The sequence below is a fragment of the Mytilus galloprovincialis genome, chromosome 2 (genome assembly GCF_965363235.1).
Source record: "Mytilus galloprovincialis chromosome 2, xbMytGall1.hap1.1, whole genome shotgun sequence".
Taxonomy (NCBI): Eukaryota; Metazoa; Mollusca; class Bivalvia; order Mytilida; family Mytilidae; genus Mytilus; species Mytilus galloprovincialis.
The window spans coordinates 55,624,024-55,645,247 of record NC_134839.1 but is presented as its reverse complement, the minus strand read 5'-3'; the positions used below and the strand labels follow the sequence as shown (position 1 = coordinate 55,645,247).

General features: G+C 33.2%; 2 protein-coding genes across 2 annotated transcripts in view; one reads left to right on the top strand and one right to left on the bottom strand.

The window, feature by feature from the left end:
- The first annotated feature begins 933 nt into the window (after positions 1-933).
- On the top strand, positions 934-9,680 carry LOC143063884 (large ribosomal subunit protein bL17m-like). The gene is made up of 4 exons (XM_076236312.1): positions 934-1,281; positions 4,305-4,376; positions 6,438-6,576; positions 9,416-9,680. Exons 1-4 carry the CDS (start codon positions 1,102-1,104, stop codon positions 9,664-9,666), a joined length of 642 nt encoding a protein of 213 aa, XP_076092427.1. The 5' UTR covers positions 934-1,101; the 3' UTR covers positions 9,667-9,680.
- A 10,443-nt stretch (positions 9,681-20,123) lies between these two features.
- LOC143063885 (DNA (cytosine-5)-methyltransferase 1-like) overlaps positions 20,124-21,224 on the bottom strand; it is a 52,186-nt gene continuing 51,085 nt past the window's right edge. Inside the window, exon 38 of the mRNA XM_076236313.1 lies at positions 20,124-20,826. Within this exon, the coding sequence (XP_076092428.1) occupies positions 20,641-20,826 (186 nt within the window). The 3' untranslated portion in view covers positions 20,124-20,640. The remainder of the gene's footprint in view (positions 20,827-21,224) is intronic.

Below are 21,224 nucleotides of genomic sequence, written 5' to 3'. Positions count from 1 at the left end.
TTCTGAAAACAGACAAGACAATCATCTTACACATACATCTACGAAAATGTAGTTTTTTTTAAGGTTCATAGATCAATATTATAGGATAGACAAGAAACGAAGAAGGAAATTACTTCGATGCTGGGTGTTGGATGTGTACTGATTGATAATTTAGTCTTAGATATGCATAATTTGTCATATTAGTTGTTAGTGGCTTCAAATGAACTAGCTGTTAGTAACTGCCAGTATACTCTCAGATCTTTACTTAGTGTCTTTTTGTTGTTGGGAAGTACAAGTACCCGGTCAAGTCAACTTGTATTTGTAGTTTTTGCAGGTTTATCCATCTGATGAGTTAAGCCTTTTTCAACTGATTTTTATAGTTTGTTCTTATGTTGCACTGTTACACCACCGTCCCAGATTAGGGGAGAGTTGGATCCCGCTAACATGTTTACCCCCGCCACATTTTGTATGTATGTGCCTGTCCCATGTCAGGAGCCTGTAATTCAGTGGTTGTAGTTTGTTTATGTGTTATATATTTGTTTTTCGTTCATTTTTGTACATGAATTAGGCCGTTAGTTTTTCTCGTTTGAATTGTTTTGCATTGTCATTTCGGGGTCTTTTAAAGCTGACTATGTGGTATGGGCTTTGTTCATTGTTGAAGGCCGTATGGTGACCTATAGTTGTTAATTTCTGTGTCATTTGGTCTCTTATGGAGAGATTTCTCATTGGCAATCATACCACATCTTTTTTTTTATATTCGAGAAAAGAAAGGATCTGTTTGCTAGGTGTATATTAAGGAACTTTGTGGCAACGTTTAATAATGAATAAAAAATGTAAAATTCAATAAGTTTAAGATTTAAAAATTGTATTTGAATCACCAATACCCAATAATTAATAGCTTTTGACTTACATATAATTAACACAAATTGAAAAAAAAAGAAAATTTTTGAGTTAATTAAATGAAAACCGACTCGATTCTTAGAACACTGACGATTTTCAATACGGATTGTTTCACCAGAATTGTGTCCAAAACTAGTCAAACAGCGGTTCCCTGTTTGAATCTATAATTTATCTAGGTTATGATTTAACTTATGAAACCAGGTGAACAATAGATCTAGGAAAATGTCATTGAAAATTCCGTATTCGCAGACAGCCCGTAAATTTAGGGGAACCTTCGGAGTGGGAAGTGGGCCCAGTGGACGAATTAAGCGTTTGAGAATGTGTGTCACAGGTCTTATACGACACGAAAGAATAGAATCAACGTTTGCTCGATGTGATGAAACACGTGGGTATGCAGAGAGAGTAAGTATTTCAGTGTTCCTTCACTCAGCTAGATGCAGACACACATAAGTTAAGGTTCATCATAACTATTGACAAATAAATCATAATGATTATTTACAAACTGTGCAACTGAAAAAGGTGAAAGGCCTGGTAGCACCTACAAAATTATGAATCTGTAGATTTCAAGACTGTAATAGGGTTCTTCACAATTAGTTCAGCCTAATTGGATAGGGGGCAGATTTTTATAATTTGGAGGTAAAAATTGTGTGTAAAATACAGGAACACATCGTTGCTTAGAAACATGCATAGGATTTCCTATACTTTCATACTGGTCTGAGACCACAATTGTCGTCCCTTGATTTTCGTTGTTCACGAATATAGTCCCTATAGTCACCGTCAGCTGAAATTCGTAGCAGTTATCGGTAAAAATAATCTAATCTATCAATCACGTTCACTCGAGATATAGTTTTTCACATTCCATTCATAAATCGCAAAAAGAAAAACCACTACTGACCTACAAATGTACCCTTTAAGTGATCGCACTGTAATAATCCTGACCTTCACTTTTTCATAGACGATTTTGAATGGTGGAATCAGCCATTTGTTTTTACCGGAAGTGTTTCCGTGGAGTTCAATTTCATAAAATTTGCTTAAAGCGCGGGAAAGCTTATCACATCAATGAAAGGAACATTTCAGGAAACTGCGTACAGTGACGAATGTCATATGTAAACAAATGATCCTCATAGAAACGAAGATGGTGGAATTACAATGGAAAATATTCTGGAAAATGTGAAGGTCAGGATTATTACAGTGTGATCACTTAAAAGGTAGGTCAGTAGTGTTTTTCTTTTAGCGATTTATGAATGGAATGTGAAAAACTATATCTCGAGTGAACGCGATTGATAGTTTAGATTATTTTTACAGATAACCGCTACGAATTTCAGCTGATGGCGACTATAGTTTTGACAGTGGGTTACTTGCCAATATTTTTCATACCCCTTTCAAATTTATTTCTCCATGTTTTATGCCTCAAATTGGAAGTAGGGGGTGAAATTACACTAAAAAAATTTGGGTCCAGAATTTCAAAGGAAAGTAGTGATTTGGTCCAGCTGAAAAAGGTTAAAAATTAGCACTTCGGAAGCTGTCAAAAGATTTCAAGACGCCCTAAACATAAAATCAGGTACCGCAACGCTATATTTTCTTCCCGCGACGCTATAATTATTTTGAGGATGTTATTTTTTTCGTTTCTATATGGCAAATCATGTCCTAAATTTTGAGCTTTCATCTAATTACCGCTTATGATCTTACATACATGTGACAGAGTTGTCAAGCCACAACTGGAGATTTGGAAATTTTCAGCTGGAGTTTGGGCCTCATAACTGGAGATTTTATATCGACGTACGCAATGGTTTTTTCGTGTGTGTTTAAACTGCATATCTTCCTTTTTTGTTAAAAAAAACCCCAATGATTTCATACCTTCAAGCACCTGCATAGCCATTTTTACTTAGTAAAATAGAAGATAAAGGGGGGGGGGGTCAAATATTTATTCATCATACATGTATATAGTTTAAAGTTAAAGTGATCAGCCATCATATATAGTTCAAAGATAAAGTGATCAGCCATCATACATAGTTGGCAAAAAGTACCTCTGCTTTAGCCAGATTGTCAACTTTAGTACCACTACTGAACATGTTTGTAAAAGAAGGTGTTGAATTGATAGAGTTGTGGGCTTTTTGGTGGGTAGCTGTCTCCATATTTTTGGTCAAGTAATTAGGGCCCCATAGTCAGCTTTGCATGAAGTGTAGTAAGCATTGTCTTGACCCTTGGCACTGGACTTGCACCATTTTTAAATTTGGCTAGATACTCATTACTGTGTCTTTAATATTATGCTGGGGTACATGTATTTGGTGATAACATGATACAGTTTGTATTTTGTCAAATTATAAGACAAACACACTTATATAGGTATTCCATTGGCCTAGATAGAAGACAAGACATAGATATCATATTTGAGTTGATTTTATTGTCTTTGAGGTTCAGTATAAACTAAGTCTGTTCCATGTTTTCAACAGCATCACAATTTATAAAGTCGATGTTTATTCAACTGTTCCAGACATGTATATTTAACTAACTAGTTGATTACTAGGTAAATGCCAATCATCTTTTATTGTTGTATTTTCAGTCTATAATCCTTAACACCTTCATTGATTACTTGAGGCTATTTTCCTATTTACCTTTTTGACACAAATTCCATTACAGGAAACTTCCATTTTTCTCGGACTTTTCCCATATCAATTTGGAGTTTCTCGGACTTTTTCCCTGTCCATATCTATTTTGTAAACAGAAATGTCTACTGAAATTTTTTCGAGATTGACATTTTCAAAAAGCGGAAGATTTCAAATTTTAACGGGAGGGACGGAAGAGGGTCTGAAAAGCGGGAGATTTTAACTCCCGCCGGAAGAATCACATGTATGATCTTATTGATGCTTTCCAAAATTTCTGGGGAGAACACTGATTTTAGTTATATATAAAACGGTGCAGAGAACAGATGTAGTGATTAAAACTATGTACAGGAGATGAAGCTTTTTAAATGATAGTGGAGAGAACAGCATATGTAAGCTGATCTCTGAAAGAGTCGACTGTCTGTATTTACTACTGAGGTTGGTAAAAGATTCCATCGAGTTATTGTGTATGGGAAAAATGTAAATCTGTACAAGTCTTTTGATGTATAAATGTGTCTGAAGGTGTGAGAATGATGTTTTCTGGTTCTTGAGTCTGATGGGATGAGAATTGTGCTAGATGGTATAGCAACAAGATGATTTTTGATCTTGTACATCATAACCAGACGTGCACGCAGTCTGCGTTGTGTTCAAATGGGCCAGTCATTTTTATTGGAATTATTGTTGTACATTAAGATTTTTACAAGGATATTTTTATATTTTTGGATAGGTATGGACCATGATTATTATATTGATAAAACCCTCCAAACAGAAGAAGTTCTTGATTTAGTGAAAATCTTTCTAAATCATAAATTTATTTTACAGTTAATAAATATTGCTTCAAAACATGGCGATAAAGACAAGTATGCAATGGAAGTAGCAGACTACTGGTTACTTGTGAGTAGGAATATATTTGTTTTATCATGTCTATTTGTAAATTATTAGGTCAGTATATCATGTACATTATATGTTATGATAATATATGTTTACGATTCCAAGGAATATGAAGGCTTTCAGTTTTCATTGATCAGTTAATTTTTATACGACCGCAAAAATTTTAAAAGTTTTTTGGTTGTATAAATTGGTATCACATTGTCGTCATCTGCGTAGTCGTCCGAAGACAGATGGTTTCCGGATAATAACTTTAGTATAAGTAAATAGAAATCAATAAAATTTTAACACAATGTTTGTCACCACAAAAGGAAGCTTAAGATTGATTTTTGGGAGTTATTGTCCCAACGGTTTAGAAATTAGGGGCCCAAAAGGGCCCAGAACAAGTATTTATCTAGTTTCAGGACAAAAAGTTGTGTATAAGTATTTCAATTGCTCTGATATTGTACCACAATGTTCATACCATAAAGTAGAAGGTTGAGATTTATTTTAAGGGTTATGGGGCAAACAGTCTAGGAATTAAGGGCCAAAAAGGGGTTAAAAAGAAGCATTTTTGTAGTTTTGGGACAATGACTTATGTATTACTGTATAGATCTCTCTGACATTGTACCACAAGGTTCCATATAACAAAGGAAGGGCTTTGTTTTGTTTGGGGTTTATATCCCTGAATAGTTAGGAATAACGTGCCAAAAAAGGGTAAAAAAGGGCCAAAAAGAAGCATTTTTCCAGATTACAGGCAATAACTTGGGTTTAAGTGAATGGATCTCTCTGAAATTATGCTACAAGGTTTCTTACTACAAAGGAAAGGTGGAATTGAGTTTTGGGGTTCTTGCTCCAAGGTGGGAGGGGGTTTCAACAAGTGAGGGGTAAAAAAAGGGCCCAAATAAACATTTTTGTAGTTTTCAGTCTATAACTTGTTTTTAAGTGTATAAATCTCCCTGAAATTATACCACAAGTTTCCATACTACAAAGGGATGGTTATGAGGAGTTGTGGCTGAAATCATTAAGCAATTAAGGGCAAAAAAAGGGGAAAACAAGGGTTTTTCAGGTTAAAGGACAATTTAGACAATTTAGACAATTTAAGAGCAGTGGAAGGGAGGTAATGCAATTAAAATTTAAAGAATACTGTTATATATAAATATATGTTTGATTACTTGATTACCTCCCTTACACTGCTTGTTTTCAAAAGTTTAAAGAAGAAATCTTCAGTTGCACAGTATTGTGTAAAAAATTTGATCACAATCCAAATTCAGACAGAATCAAGCTTGAATATTGTAACCAAATTTGCCCCAACAGTTCAGGGTTCGACCACTGCAGTTGTATAAAGCTGCACCCTGTGGAGCACCTGGTGTTTATTTTATATTCAACATATGGTTCAATTAAAATGAAGTCAAATTTTCTTGCCATTCACTGATTTTGCTTTTAATATAATGAAAAGGAAATCATTAGTGTCTTCTTACAAGGTTTGAACACAATTTATTGCAAATTAGTGGAAGCAACATTGTTCACAAACATATTGTATGGATATTATTAAGCAGAACAGATTCAACCTCTGTATCAACAAGATTTCCACAGGATGCTAGAAACAAAAATTGATCAATTATTTTATTTCGAAGTCATATTTCATGTATCATTAGATTAATTAAACCACCTGTGCTTGAACAATTAACGATAAAATTGACAGTCTGCTAAAGGCTCATTTTGTATAATTATTCTTCTAATGTAGACATGATTAATTTGAAAATTATTCTGATGTTTTTACTATTGCAAAAATTTTACTGGGAATGGCAATGATTTTTATTGAAAGAATAAAAGCAGTATTGAAAGAATAAAAGCTCTTATTTTAAGTTTGATGGCATTCATTTATTTTCAGCATTTCCTGAATTCAGAATAATAAATCTCACCATTTTGTTCATTGTACAACATCAATTACAATTTACAAATACACACACAAAACAATTTGAATTTTCAGTTTAAAAATTCAGTATCAAATCTGCAAGAATTAATTTTGGTGTTCGTGCTTCCATTTTATGAACATGATGAATGTCATGTATATTATTTTTTCAGGAAAAAGATTTAATTCACAAACTTTTCAAAGTCATAGTACCAAGATATGAGAACAACAGATCTAGCTATACAAAGTTATACATGTTACCCAAGGAGCTACCAGGTTATGGCAAAGATATGGGAGTTCTTGAACTAAAAGGTACATTTGTAAATAGTAACAGACTGTCGTCTGTATGTTACCATATGGGGCACACTGACTGTTATTTATCATCAGCTGATTAGTCATTGCTTTGCAGGGACAGACCGAGCCATCTTAAAAGGGTGTGTGTGTTGTTCCAACCCAGGATTTAAGGGTGGTTCCAACCATGTCCCCATTCAAAAGCATTGATCTTAAATAAAATGGTGGTTTCCATCCTGCCAAGAACACCACTCCCATTGACCTACCACTGCTTTGGTACTGACAAGATTTATAAAATACTTTTTGTGCCCCACCGACCATAGTAGAGGGGCATTAGTTTTTCTGGTCTACGTCCGTTTGTTCGTTCGCTCACTCGACTGTCCGTCTGTCCTGCTTCAGGTTAAAGTTTTTGGTCAAGGTAGTTTTTGATGAAGTTGAAGTCCGATCAACTTGAAACTTAGTATACATGTTTCCCATGATATGATCTTTCAAATTTTAATATCAAATTTAGAGTTTTTAGCCCAATTTCACAGTCCACTGAACATAGAAAATGATAGTGCGAGTGTGGCATCCATGTACTATGGACACATTCTTGTTCTAATGAGTGTTAAGAAACTAAGGTTTTAACTCCCTCAGGCATTCTTACCTTAGATCAACCTTGCTATTCTTTTTGTCATAAACAATGTACATGTATTGAGTTATTTATACATTATGGAATTTCAAATTCTGGGGTGTCAGCATCTAGTGGAAGTAAAATTCAGAAAAGCACTTCTTTTGCACAAAATTTGTTGTATTTATTTTGACCACATTATAAGGATAAAGGAAATACCAAAAGAAATATTTGACACGAAATTAGATTTCAAACCATTCAACACCTGACACTTCTAGTAAAGCTGATGCACAATTCCAGAAAAACAACACCAACAAACTCGTGGTCCAAGTAGCTTAATTTTGGACATTTTCAAATGTAGGAGGATATAACCAGGGTTGCGTTCAAATTTGTAGCAGCTACATTAGGCTACGTAGATTTATGACTATTATCATATAATATATAATATCGTAGTGGCTACGTTGTGCTACATAGATTTTTGTCCACTGAACGTGTAGCTAGCCTCTAGCTGCTACATAGATATTGATAGCAGCTAGTCTAGCTACTCGTTCAGTGGACAAAAATCTACGTAGCACAACGTAGCCGATACGATATTGAACGCAACCCTGTTATCAATCTTTTATTTTGAGATGGTCATACCAATATGAATTTTATTTTTTACTTCTGACTCCTTTTAAAAAGCAACTTTTTAATTAAAGAAAGGTTACCTATAAATATGAGTTATTTCCCTTTAACATAACTGTCTTTCAAACAATTTAGACAATAGAAACAAAAAGAAAAGATAAAGAAATAAGTTAGCTTAGTTCATCTGGTTGATGTAAATGAAAGCAATTGTCATAATGCAACATCCTTTGTCTTTCCACTGTCATTTGAAATTTTGAGAACCATAGCATAGAGTTAAATTGAACTTTGCAAACAAGATTTTTCAAAGGTGTTGATTCTTTTATCCATTGATAATTCTTATTATATGGCAACCTTGGTCTATTTTCGTTTCTGATTAGATGAACTTTGGAAAGGTTCTGGTCAAGAACACATGAATCAGTTAGAATCAGACTTTACAGATGTTTAATTAGAAGTATTTAAGTTTTTTATTTTTGATGCTGATTAGATATTCAAAATGATTGCCGGTGGAAGTCAAAAGTCGAAATTTATACTTAATAAAGAGTGGGAGTCAAAAGGTTAAATTCAAACTAAATTGAGAATTTCGATTTTATTTTCAAAAACAGATTTAGACAATGTGAAATGCAATTCAGCCACATATGAAAATAATGAGATGTGATATGATTGCCAATGAGACAACTATCCATCAAAGGTTAAATGAAATATTGACCTGTCCATAGAAGTTGTCTACTAAAAATCAATGGTTCTTGAGTTTTTCAATTAGAAATTTTCAAAATTTGCATATACAATGTCATCAGAAAATAATAATTTCTTGCCATGTTATCTATGAAAATAAGTACCCAATGAATAATAGTATAAAATATACTATTTTCTGCTCTTCGGTAAGATTGTTGTCTCTTTGACCCATTCTATATTTCTATTTTCAATTTTATTTCATTGCATATTATGAAGTTTTAACATTAAGGATAATGATATAATTGAAATCAACTGGAGTATAACACAATGTTCCAAAAATGAAATTCATTAATTAAATGGATATTTCAATGTAGATCTGCTATGGTCAACAAAGTGATACCCAAAAGCATGTAAAAATTGGGATAATTGTCAAATAGTAGACAAATACTCCTGTTAAGTTTTGCATGGGCACAAAAGTTTCCTTCACCAATTAAGCCAAAAAATATGAAATAAAAAGGATGTGTGAAATAATAAGGCAAAACAAAATAAAACATGTGTTTTTCCACTAACCCTACCTACCCAAATTTTTTTTGCTTACCATAACACTTTTTATGCCATTTTGGAACAAGCACTGATAAAGTCAGACTGATTCAAATGTAGTAACCAACTAAAAAATGTTTGAAAATAAAATATTGCCTACCTACCTACCATATTTTTTTTGGCCTAAGTTACACAAAACATAAAAATAAGGAGAACTTACTGGAAAGATTCACAATGAGATAAATACCAATGAACTTAATAAGAGAAATAATACACCAGTTGTCAATAAAAATAAAAAAATACTTTATTTTTTACTATATATATGGGACACCTTTTACTAGCATCTATTTGTACTTAATTCTTTTAATTCAGATATTTTCAGTTTGATTACAAATATATTTTATTCTCTTTCAGATAACCCATGGCCACAGGTTGTTCCAAAGCAAAGAGAGACAAAATATTTCCTCACAAATATGTTAGTTGATGAACTACGGAAGGAACATCACAGAACAAAAAGATCACCTTTTGTAAACAAAATATTAGATACTTCAGCAGATAATATAGACATTGATTCAATACAAAATCAGTACATACTAGACAATCTTGTAGACAATGATGAAGGAAAGACAAAAAATGATCAATCGCATGAAAATAAAAATGATTGATAGTGTTTATTTAATACCTCTTCCTATCTTTGAATGAAAGTCAGATAATTTTCGATGAAACATCTACCGGTAATTACCCAACACAAACTTGAAATTACATGTGATCTAAAAAATCGCATACCACATGCAGGACTTGAAGATATTTACATGTACAGTGAAACCTGGCTAAACTGAATCCTGCATAAACCGAAAACCTGTATAAACAAAACATGTTCTTAAGCAACTTCCTATCAAATTGTATGTGTTAGAGAACCTGATAAAACCAAACATTGGCCAAAACCGAACAAAATCTTAAGTTCTGAAAAGGTTTGGTTTAAACAGGTTTCACTGTATACAAAGGGGCTTAAACTAAGTATAAGTAAATAGAAATCTATGAAATTTTAACACAAGGTTTATGACCACAAAAGGAAGGTTGGGATTGATTTTGGGAGTTTTAGTCCCAACAGTTTAGGAATTAGGGGCCAAAAGTGTCCAAAATTAAACTTTGTTTGATTTCATAAAAAAATGAATTATTGGGGTTCTTTGATATGCCAAATCTAACCGTGTATTTAGATTCTTAATTTTTGGTCCTGTTTTCAAATTGGTCTACATTAAGGTCCAAAGGGTCCAAAATTAAACTTGGTTTGATTTTAACAAAAACTGAATTCTTGGGGTTCTTTCATATGCCGAATCTAAACATGTACTTAGATTTTTGATTATGGGCCCAGTTTTCAAGTTGGTCCAAATCGGGGTCCAAAATTAAACTTTGTTTGATTTCAACAAAAATTGAATATATGGGGTTCTTCAATATGCTGAATTTCACCATGAATTTAGATTTTTAATATTTGGGCCTGGTTATCAAATTGGTCTGCATTAAGGTCTAAAGGGTCTAAAATTGAACATTATTTGATTAAAGATCAAAAATTGAATTCTTGGGGTTCTATGATATGCTGAATCCAACCATGTATTTAGATTTTGGATATTGGACCATAATAGGTAAATGTCCAATTTAAAATTTTTAAGTTTTTAAGTTTAAGTTCTTAGACCACATTCATTCTGTGTCAGAAACCTATGTTGTGTCAACTATTTAATCACAATCCAAATCCAGAGCTGTATCAAGCGTAAATGTTGTGTCCATACTTGCCCCAACTGTTCACGGTTCTACCTCTGCGGTCGTATAAAGCTGTGCCCTGCAGAGCATCTGGTTATCACAAGGTGTGTCTTTTTTTGTACAACCAAATAACTCAATAAATGATTTATTTTTTCAAGAAGAAATTTAAAAACATAACAGCCGATTTCATTTGAGTGCATAGACATTTAAGGTCATATCTTTGGTTAGCTTGCTTGCTAGCTGAACCGTGAAGTCATTATTAGGTAAGGTATACTACCCTCCTTTCGAAGTAGTCTAGTCCTACAGACAGATAGATTGGTTATCTGTCGGACTAGTCTACTCCTAAAAAAGGATAGTTTATCTAACCTAATAATGTCTTCTCGGTTCAGCTAATAAGCAAGCTAACCAAAGATATTAGCTTTGCCTACACACTCAATGAAATTGGCTGTAATAGAAGTGGGGGCAATACCTTTTTTTATGTTAACCTGTTTTGGCTCTTTTCAGGGTGTTGTTAACTGTTATCTGAGACAAATTTTTAGCTGTTAACTGTTTTTAACCCACTTTGACAACTGTTATCAGCATTTTGGCAAAAACAGTTAACAGACCCCCCTATTGACCCCCTCATAGAAGACAATAGTTATTGTATTTATCATATGGAACAGTTCATCTTGTAAGAATTTAGAACACTGACCAACACCAACTGATTTTCTTGAAAGGTCTAATGAGTTTTCTTTTCTTTATGAATAATTAAGGGTTCTAAATTTTATGTTAACTTTACAAATATTGTATAAAGAGATATAAGCAGATGTGGTATAAATGCCAATGAGACAATTCTCCCTCGGAGTCACAATTTATAAAAGTAAACCATTATGGATCAAATTAACGGCCTTCAACACAGAGCCCTGGCTCACACCGAACATCTTGCTATAAAGTGTCCCAAAAATGACTAGTGTCAAACCAGTGAAAAAGAAAAACTAACAGTCTAATCTATATAAAAACAAAAAACAAGAAACACTTATTAACTACATCAACAAACAACAATTACTGAACATCAGGTCCTGACTGTTGACAGGTGCAAACGTTTTTATAGGCACCAACCTTGACCCTAGCTGAAACAATAGTGCTGAGGTACAAAATCAGGTTGAGAAAATTAAAACATCACAATGTTGCTAGGGTGGGGAATGTTATAAATAGCAACTGAAAGAGAAAGTGAAAATAAGAATATATGGAAGTAAACTATTGAAATAAATAGAAACACTGGGAAGTTTTAATTTTCTCAACCCAATTTTGTACCTCAGCATGCATGGTTTTCTATCTTGGTGACGGTGGCTTACCCACCAAAACATGTCTATCTCAATGAATTACTGGAGCATTCCTTAAAGTGTTGTTGTTATAGGACGTTCTACATTATATGTTTTTATTGTCACGACTCTGCATACCCGTTTTATCCACTTTATGGATCCTACTGACAGAAGATTGAAGAGGCGTTGGTTCACTTGTGTTTAATTTATTTGGTGAACGCCAATGCCAATACAACTGTACTGCATACCAAATATGTTTGACCTACCACTTGTGGTTCATCATAAACTAGACTTAATCACAAATTTATACATTGTTGATGCTGCCTCCTCTGGAAACAGCATACCGATGTCTCACTTATGGACTCCGTCAATTAAGGAATGACTGTAATATTTTTTCTGTCTATGAAGAAATAACGTAAAAAATTTGGTGCACACTGAATAACGCGCGTAAACCGTAGAAAACCATGAAAAAACGTTTATGACGTCACGGTCACATGACTAAATTATGTCTATGGGCTCATAACAAAATAACGTCAGCCAATCAGAAGACGCGTTACATCCAAAATTAAATTATAGCGAGATAAAAAACCTTTAGACCCAGTTTTAACCTATTAAAATTTTGATCACTGTCTCACTTCTGCCACAAAATATAGCAGACTCTACAATAAGGCCTGTAAAGCACATCCATTTCTGTAATGTTGTTAGGTTTGAATCGGGTGAATTAAAATTTGAAAAGTCTTTAATGAATGCAATTTGACATCAACAAGTGAACAATACATAGTCCCCTACCAATTAAAAATTCATTATATTGGAACAAAATTCTAGCTTGTTCTATAACTTGTCATGGTATAACTTATATAACAAATAACAAGTCAATATTTTCAAGCATGACAAAAAGAAGAGTTGAAACTGTTTATTTAAGTGAATTTTTTAAGTCCAAAGACCATAATTCTGCACAAAATCATCAGACTGGAACAAAATTCCGACTAAATCTGTTACTTTTCATTATAAAACTGTAAACCAATTTTCAAATCAATATTTTTAGGCAAGACAAAAAAACATGGAAAACTATTTATTTTAGTGAATTTTCTAATTCCAAGAACCATACCTCTGCACAAAATCATTGACCATAAAAAAAATTCATACTTGAACTGTACCTTGTCATGAGAACACTTTATACCAATTATAAAGTCAATATCTTCAAGAATGAACAAAAAAAGTAAAACTGTTTATTTAAGTGAATTTTCTAATTCCAAGGACCATAAATCTGCCCAAAATCATCAGACCTGAACAACTTGGTCTGTTACTTGTCAGGATAAAACAATACACCAAGTATCAATTCAATATCCTCAAGCATGAAGAAAAAAATTATGGAAAACTGTTTTGCCTGAATGACAGATAGACAGACAGAGTGCAAATCTTAAGTCCCTTTCGACTAAGTTGTTAGGGGACTAATAATCGACTAAGTTGGTAGGGGACTAACTAGAGGCTCTCAAGAGCCTGTATCGCTCACCTGACTCTACTTGGGTTTTTGAAATCATATAAAAAAGATAAAATTTGGCTACAAAGTAACAACACTTGGCCAGCAGCACCTCATTAGGAAAGGAACATTTATGCTATGTTTGGTTTCATTCAATTCAGTGGTTCTCTAGAAGAAGACTTTTGTAAACATTTCCTATAGGGTCCTATATTAAACTAAGCCACCCGCAGGCAGCCATCTTGGATGATGGATAGCTACTAAGTACAACACTTGGTCAGCATCTCATCAGGAACATTGATGCTATGTTTGGTTTCATTCCATTCAGTGGTTATCTAAAAGAAGTCATTTGTATGCATTTCCAATAGGGTCCTATGTTAAACTAAGTCCCCCGCTGGCAGCCATCTTGGATGATGGATCAGCTACAAAGTAACAACACTTGGTCAGCACCTCATAAGGAACATTCATGCCATGTTTGGTTTCATTCCATTCAGTGGTTCTCTAGAAGAAGTTCAAAATGTAAATATTTAACGCAGACGACAACGGACGCCAAATGATGAGAAAAGCTCACTTGGCCTTCGGGCCAGGTGAGATAATAAAAGACAGGTTCAATCTGATCTCAGGCAAATATATCTTCGAATATCAAATTTATAAAAAGAAAACAAAATTCACTAAAAATTGATTCTGTTCCAAAAGCCATTACAGAACAATATAGGGTCCATAGTTACCACATTGTTTGGACGTTGACAGAATATGATGATAATGTGCATTTTTGGAACATGAACACTTTAGGAAAAGCTTGACCACAACCTAAAATCAAAATTATTCCACAACAAAGGTGCCAAAAAAATAGAGAATGGAAATGGGAAATGTGTCAAAGAGACAACAACCCGACCATAGAACAGACAACAGCAGAAGGTCACCAACAGATGTTCAATGCAGCAAGAAATTCCCACACCCAGGGGTCCTTTAACTAGCCCCTAAACAAATATATATACTAGTTCAGTGATAATGAACGCCATACTAAACTCCAAATTGTACACAAGAAACTGAAATTAAAAATAATACAAGACTAACAAAGGCCAGAGGCTCCTGACTTGGGACAGGCCCAAAAATGCAGCGGGGTTAAACATGTTTATGAGATCTCAACCCTCCCCCTATACCTCTAGCCAATGTAGAAAAGTAAACGCATAACAATACGCACATTTAAATTCAGTTGAAGAGAAGTCCGAGTCTGATGTCAGAAGATGTAACCAAAGAAAATAAACAAAAGGACAATAATACATAAAGAACAACAGACAACTAGCAGTTAACTGACATGCCAGCTCCAGACTTTAATTAAACTGATTGAAAGATTGTCTTCATCATATGAATATCAGGCACAATCCTTCCCGTTAGGGGTTTAGTATCATACCATCATAACATATATGAGAAGAACATAACCCGTGTCATGCCAACAACTTGTTTTTGTCGAGCCTGCAACTTTTGTTGCAGAAAGCTCGACATATGATAGTGATCCAGCAGAGTCGTTAGCTTACTATTTAAAAAGGTGGAAGACCTGGATGCTTCATACTTTTTATATAGATGCCTCATGTTACGAAGTTTCCGTCAGTCACATGTCCAATGTCCTTGACCTCATTTTCATGGTTCAGTGATTAGTTGAAAAAAAAAGAAAGTAAAGATTTTTGTAATGTTAAATTCTCTCTTATTATAAGTAATAGGATAACTATATTTGGTATGTGCGTACCTTGCAAGGTCCTAATGCCCGTCAGACATTTGTCACTTGACCTTGACCTCATTTCATGGATCAGTGAGCAAGGTTAAGTTTTGGTGGTCAAGTCCATATCTCAGATACTATAAGCAATAAGTCTAGTATATTTGGTGTATGGAAGGACTGTAAGGTGTACATGTCCAACTGGCAGGTGTCATCTGACCTTGACCTCATTTTCATGGTTCAATGGTTATAGTTAAGTTTTTGTGTTTTGGTCTGTTTTCCTTTTACTGTATGCAATAGGTGTATTATATTTGGGGTATGAAATGATTGAAAGGTATACATGTCTAGCTGGCAGGTGTCATCTGACCTTCACCTCATTTTTATGGTTCAGTGGTCCAAGTTAAAGTTTTTGAATTTTGATCTTTTTTTCTAATACTAATTGCAATAGGTCAACTTTATTTGGTGTATGGAAATAGTTTATGATCTATTTGTCAGTCGCACAGGTTTTATTTGACCTTGACCTAATTTTCACGGTTCATTGCTCAGTGTTAAGTTTTTGCGTTTTGGTCTGTTTTTCTTAAACTACATTGTATAAGCAATAGGTCAACTATATTTGTTGTATGGAAGAATTGTTAGCTGTACATGCCTGCCTGGCATGGTTCATCTGACCTTGACCTCATTTTCATGGTTCATTGGTCAATGTTTAGTTTTCTTGGTTAAGTTTATGTGACAGTTGTAATTAAGCTTTAGGACTATCAACATAATATCAATGATAAGTACAGAAGGCGAGACATTTCAGCATGTGCACTCTTGTTAAATAAATGTGTTTAGTTCCGATGCAAAGACCCTATAAGCGATTCAATATTAATGCCAAAATATGCAATCTTTAATGACCTGACAACAGTATCATAACTATATCCCTTTTTAATAAGTCTATTTAAAGGTTTGTCAATTTCTGAGGTGAATACCGACATTTTTGTGTTCTATAAAGAATATTTCCATAAAAAATTGGATGTTAAATACCTGAACGTATAAGAAGTCTGCATGTTGAGCTATATTTACGAATGTTTATAATATTGAAATTTTTGACACAGAAGTTTCTGGATCATGAATGGTGGTTAAAGTAAATTATGATAAAACCGGTATCAATCATGGGAAAATTGGTATTTATAAATAAAATTTGTAGTTTTCTAGCCCAATTGATATAATATTAAAATCTTTGGGGCAATTTTAGCCAATAAACCACTTCTTAACAATCCCCTTTGACCCTTTTTTTTTTTATCCTGGTAAGCTAAATACTACAGAAGAACAAGTGTGTTATGAATAAATATTTAATGTTCAATGACGATTTTCACATGATGTTTTAATCTATATATACAATTCCTTCAGAAAAGAAAAACATTGCATTTATTTTAGTGTGATTTCAGTTAATTAACAATTTAGTCAACATAACTGTAATACCTTTAGTTTTATTTCTTTAATAAACTACATGCTGGTAAAACCAGGCAGTGGATGGCACATGACATTTTTTGTTTTCAATTTTTTTTTATTAATTTCATATCACAAATTCATTCTTTCTCAAAGTTAAATTTTGTTTTTTTATTTACTGCAACAAATAAAAAGAAAAAAAATACATAGAAAGCACTAAATATTCATTGAAAAGGGGAGATAACTCTTCATTTTGTACAAATTTTGTTGCATTGTTAGTGAACTTTAAAATCATTTTTTGAGCCATCCACTGTTGATTCAAACATATCTTTGACATATATATCCTTTGTAGGATATGAACATTGCATTGGAGCCAAAAATTCAGTGGGAAAAAAATTATGCTGTACCACCCATATCATAGGATTTGCCTGATATTTACTTGGACAGCCTCTTTAAAACAACTGTTTTTATACATCTTGAATGTATTAGACAACATCTTGATCCTTTGGACTGATAGATTAATGCTTTTGGTATCAAGTGACATGAATCTTTTGCTCTGAATTTATAGTGATTTCATTCAGCCTAAGAAGGTTTTAACACATTCATAAGATTTGTAATTTTTGTAATACAGTCGCATAGAAAATAAAGTAAAAAGACTAATTGATAATACTCATTAATCGTATAATTAATTTGATATTTATATTAGCACTATTCACAAGTTTTAAAGTACAAGCAAATTTATACATTTACTAAATGAAGGATGTACAAAACTTGATGACCAAAACCAAACAAAAATATAACTGAAGTGATCTTGTCATTAAACTTATGCTATTATTTCATGATCATGATATCATTTTAGAGGTCATAATAATTTAAGAATTACATTGTTTCAATAAATTTATGAAAATAATTCCTCAATGAATCTTTATAGAAAAGAGATGACAATTTTATAGCACTAATGATTTTGGCACCTAATCAAATGAAACTATACATATTTCATTTACATATATCTTTAAAAATAATCAATTTTAATGTACAATATATAATAACAACTAGAGGCTCTAAAGAGCCTGTATCGCTCACCTTGGTCTATGTGCATATTTAACAAAAGACACAAATGGATTCATGACAAAATTGTATTTTGGTGATGGTGATGTGTTTGAAGTTCTTACTTTACTGAACGATTTTGCTTCTTACAATTATATCTATAATGAACTTTGCCAATTAGTAACAGAGAACTATATTTGGTAAAAATTTACATAAATTTACCAAATTAATGAAAATTGTTAAAACTTGACTATAAAGGGCAATAACTCCTTAAGGGGTCAATTGACCATTTAGGTCATGTTGACTTATTTGTAGATCTTACTTTGCTGAACATTATTGCTGTTTACAGTTTATCGCTATCTATAATAGTATTCAAGATAACCAAAAACGGCAAAATTTCTTTAAAAATTACCAATTGGAGGGCAGCAACCCAACAACCAGTTGTCCAATTCATCTGAAAAATTCAGGGCAGATAGATATTGACTTGATTAACAATTTAACTTCTTGTCAGATTTGCTCTAGATGCTTTGGTTTCATAGTTATAAGCCAAAAACTGCATTTTACCCCTATGTTCTATTTTTAGACGTGGCGGCCATCTTGGTTGAATGGCCAGGTCATCGGACACATTTTTCAAACTAGATACCCCAAAGATGATTGTGGCCTAGTAGTTTCAGTGGAGATTTTGTAAAAGATTACTTAGATTTATGAAAAATGGTTAAAGATTGACTATAAAGGGCAATAACTCCTAAAGGGGTCAACTGACCATTTTGATCATGTTGACTTATTTGTAGATCTTACTTTGCTGAACATTATTGCTGTTTACAATTTATCTCTATCTATAATAATATTCAAGATAATAACCAAAAACAGCAAAATTTCCTCAAAATTACCAATTCAGGGGCAGCAACCCAACAACCAATTGACCGATTCATCTGAAAATTTCAGGGCAGATAGATATTGACCTGATAAACATTTTTATCCCATGTCAGATTTCCTCAAAATGCTTTGGTTTTTGAGTTATAAGCCAAAAACTGCATTTTACCCCTATGTTCTATTTTTAGCAGTGGAGGCCATCTTGGTTGGTTGACCAGGTCACGCCACACATTTTTTAAACTAGATACCCCAAAGATGATTGTGGCCAAGTTTGGATTAATTTGGCCCAGTAGTTTCAGAGGAGAAGATTTTTGTAAAAGATTACTTTAATTTACGAAAAATGGTTAAAAATTGACTATAAAGGGCAATACCTCCTAAACGGGTCAACTGACCATTTTGGTCATGGTGACTTATTTGTAGATCTTACTTTGCTGAACATTATTGCTGTTTACAGTTTATCTCTATCTATAATAATATTCAAGATAATAACCAAAAACAGCAAAATTTCCTCAAAATTACCAATTCAGGGTCAGCAACCCAACAATCAATTGACCGATTCATCTGAAAATTTCAGGGCAGATAGATCTTGACCTGATAAACATTTTTATCCCTGTCAGATTTCCTCAAAATGCTTTGGTTTTTGAGTTATAAGCCAAAAACTGCATTTTACCCCTTTGTTCTATTTTTAGCCGTGGCAGCCATCTTGGTTGGTTGACCAGGTCACGCCACACATTTTTTAAACTATATACCCCAAAGATGATTGTGGCCAAGTTTGGATTAATTTGGCCCAGTAGTTTCAGAGGAGAAGATTTTTGTAAAAGATTACTTTAATTAACGAAAAATGGTTAAAAATTTACTATAAAGGGCAATAACTCCTAAACGGGTCAACTGACCATTTTGGTCATGTTGACTTATTTGTAGATCTTACTTTGCTGAACATTATTGCTGTTTACAGTTTATCTCTATCTATAATAATATTCAAGATAATAACCAAAAACAGCAAAATTTCCTCAAAATTACCGATTCAGGGGCAGCAACCCAACAACCGATTGACCAATTCATCTGAAAATTTCAGGGCAGATAGATCTTGACCTGATAAACATTTTTACCCCATGTCAGATTTGCTCTAAATGCTTTGGTTTTTGAGTTATAAGCCAAAAACTTCATTTTACCCCTATGTTCTATTTTTAGCCGTGGCGGCCATCTTGGTTGGTTGACCGGGTCACGCCACACATTTTTTAAACTAGATACCCCAATGATGATTGTGGTTAAGTTTGGTTTGATTTGGCCCAGTAGTTTCAGAGGAGAAGATTTTTGTAAAAGCTAACGCCGGACGACGAACGACGGACGACGGACGACGGACGCAAAGTGATGAGAAAAGCTCACTTGGCCCTTTGGGCCAGGTGAGCTAAAAATATTGTATACATTACAAATAGAAATATTTTACATAATCTTTGAATATTCTATTACAAAGAAAAAACATGAACAATGATGTTTTAAAAATTTCAAATAACTTAATTATATCTATAGTGTTAAGGTGACATTTAACTACAATATATTATGTAGTCCCTTTAATTCTATTTTGAAACATACTTTCAGCATCATCACCTCCATCGTTCATAATCCAATATTGAAAATCAATCTTTGGATTTGCTTTCAATATTCAGGTAGTAAGAGCGTTGCATAATTCCGTACACAATTTATATGATTCATATCAATATATATTCCAAAATGCACCACATCAAAACAATATTAACTTCAATTCATATGATTCATATCAACATCTATCCAAGAATTCCACAGCTAACAAATATTAACAAAAATGCATATGATTCATATCAACATCTATCCCAGAATGCATTATAGCTAACAAATATTAACATTTCATATGAATATCTATCCCAGAATGCACCACATCCAACCAATATTAACAACATTTCATATGATTCATATCAATATTTCTCCCAGAATGCACCACATCCAGCCAATATTAACAACAATTCACATCAATATCTATCCAAGAATGCACTACATTCAACCAATATTAACATTTAGATGAACCAGCTTTGACAGGAGATGCTTCAATTTTAGATTCAACTTCCATCTCTTCTTCTTCTTTCACAATTTCTTCCTCTTCTTGTTTTGGCTCTTTCAGTGCTTTCCATTCCAGACTTTTCTTTAGTTCTAAACCAATAGCCCTTCCCATTGGAGGTGGTACAGCATTTCCAACCTATTTATACAAAAAGACATCTTGATTTGAAAAATACATACATTGTCTGGAAGAAATGGCACCAATGCCAATCATTCCTATATAAACTAGTTTTAATTTTAATTATACATACATTGTCTTCAAATAATAGCACAAATGCTAACCCTTTTGATGTTTTTTCTATCACATATATTTGAAAATTATCCATGTTAGGGTAAATTTTATAATTAAGTATAATAAAGAAAACTCAATATATAAGTGTCAAGGATATCAATATAAATATAAACAAGAAATAATTGTAACAGGATGCTGTTACGAAGTCTCCCAAACAAAGCTCCCAGAATTCATATTTCCCATGGTTGCCTGACATTGATCAAGGTCCAGTACAAATTGGTTCAGTCTAGTAAAGTGATATATAT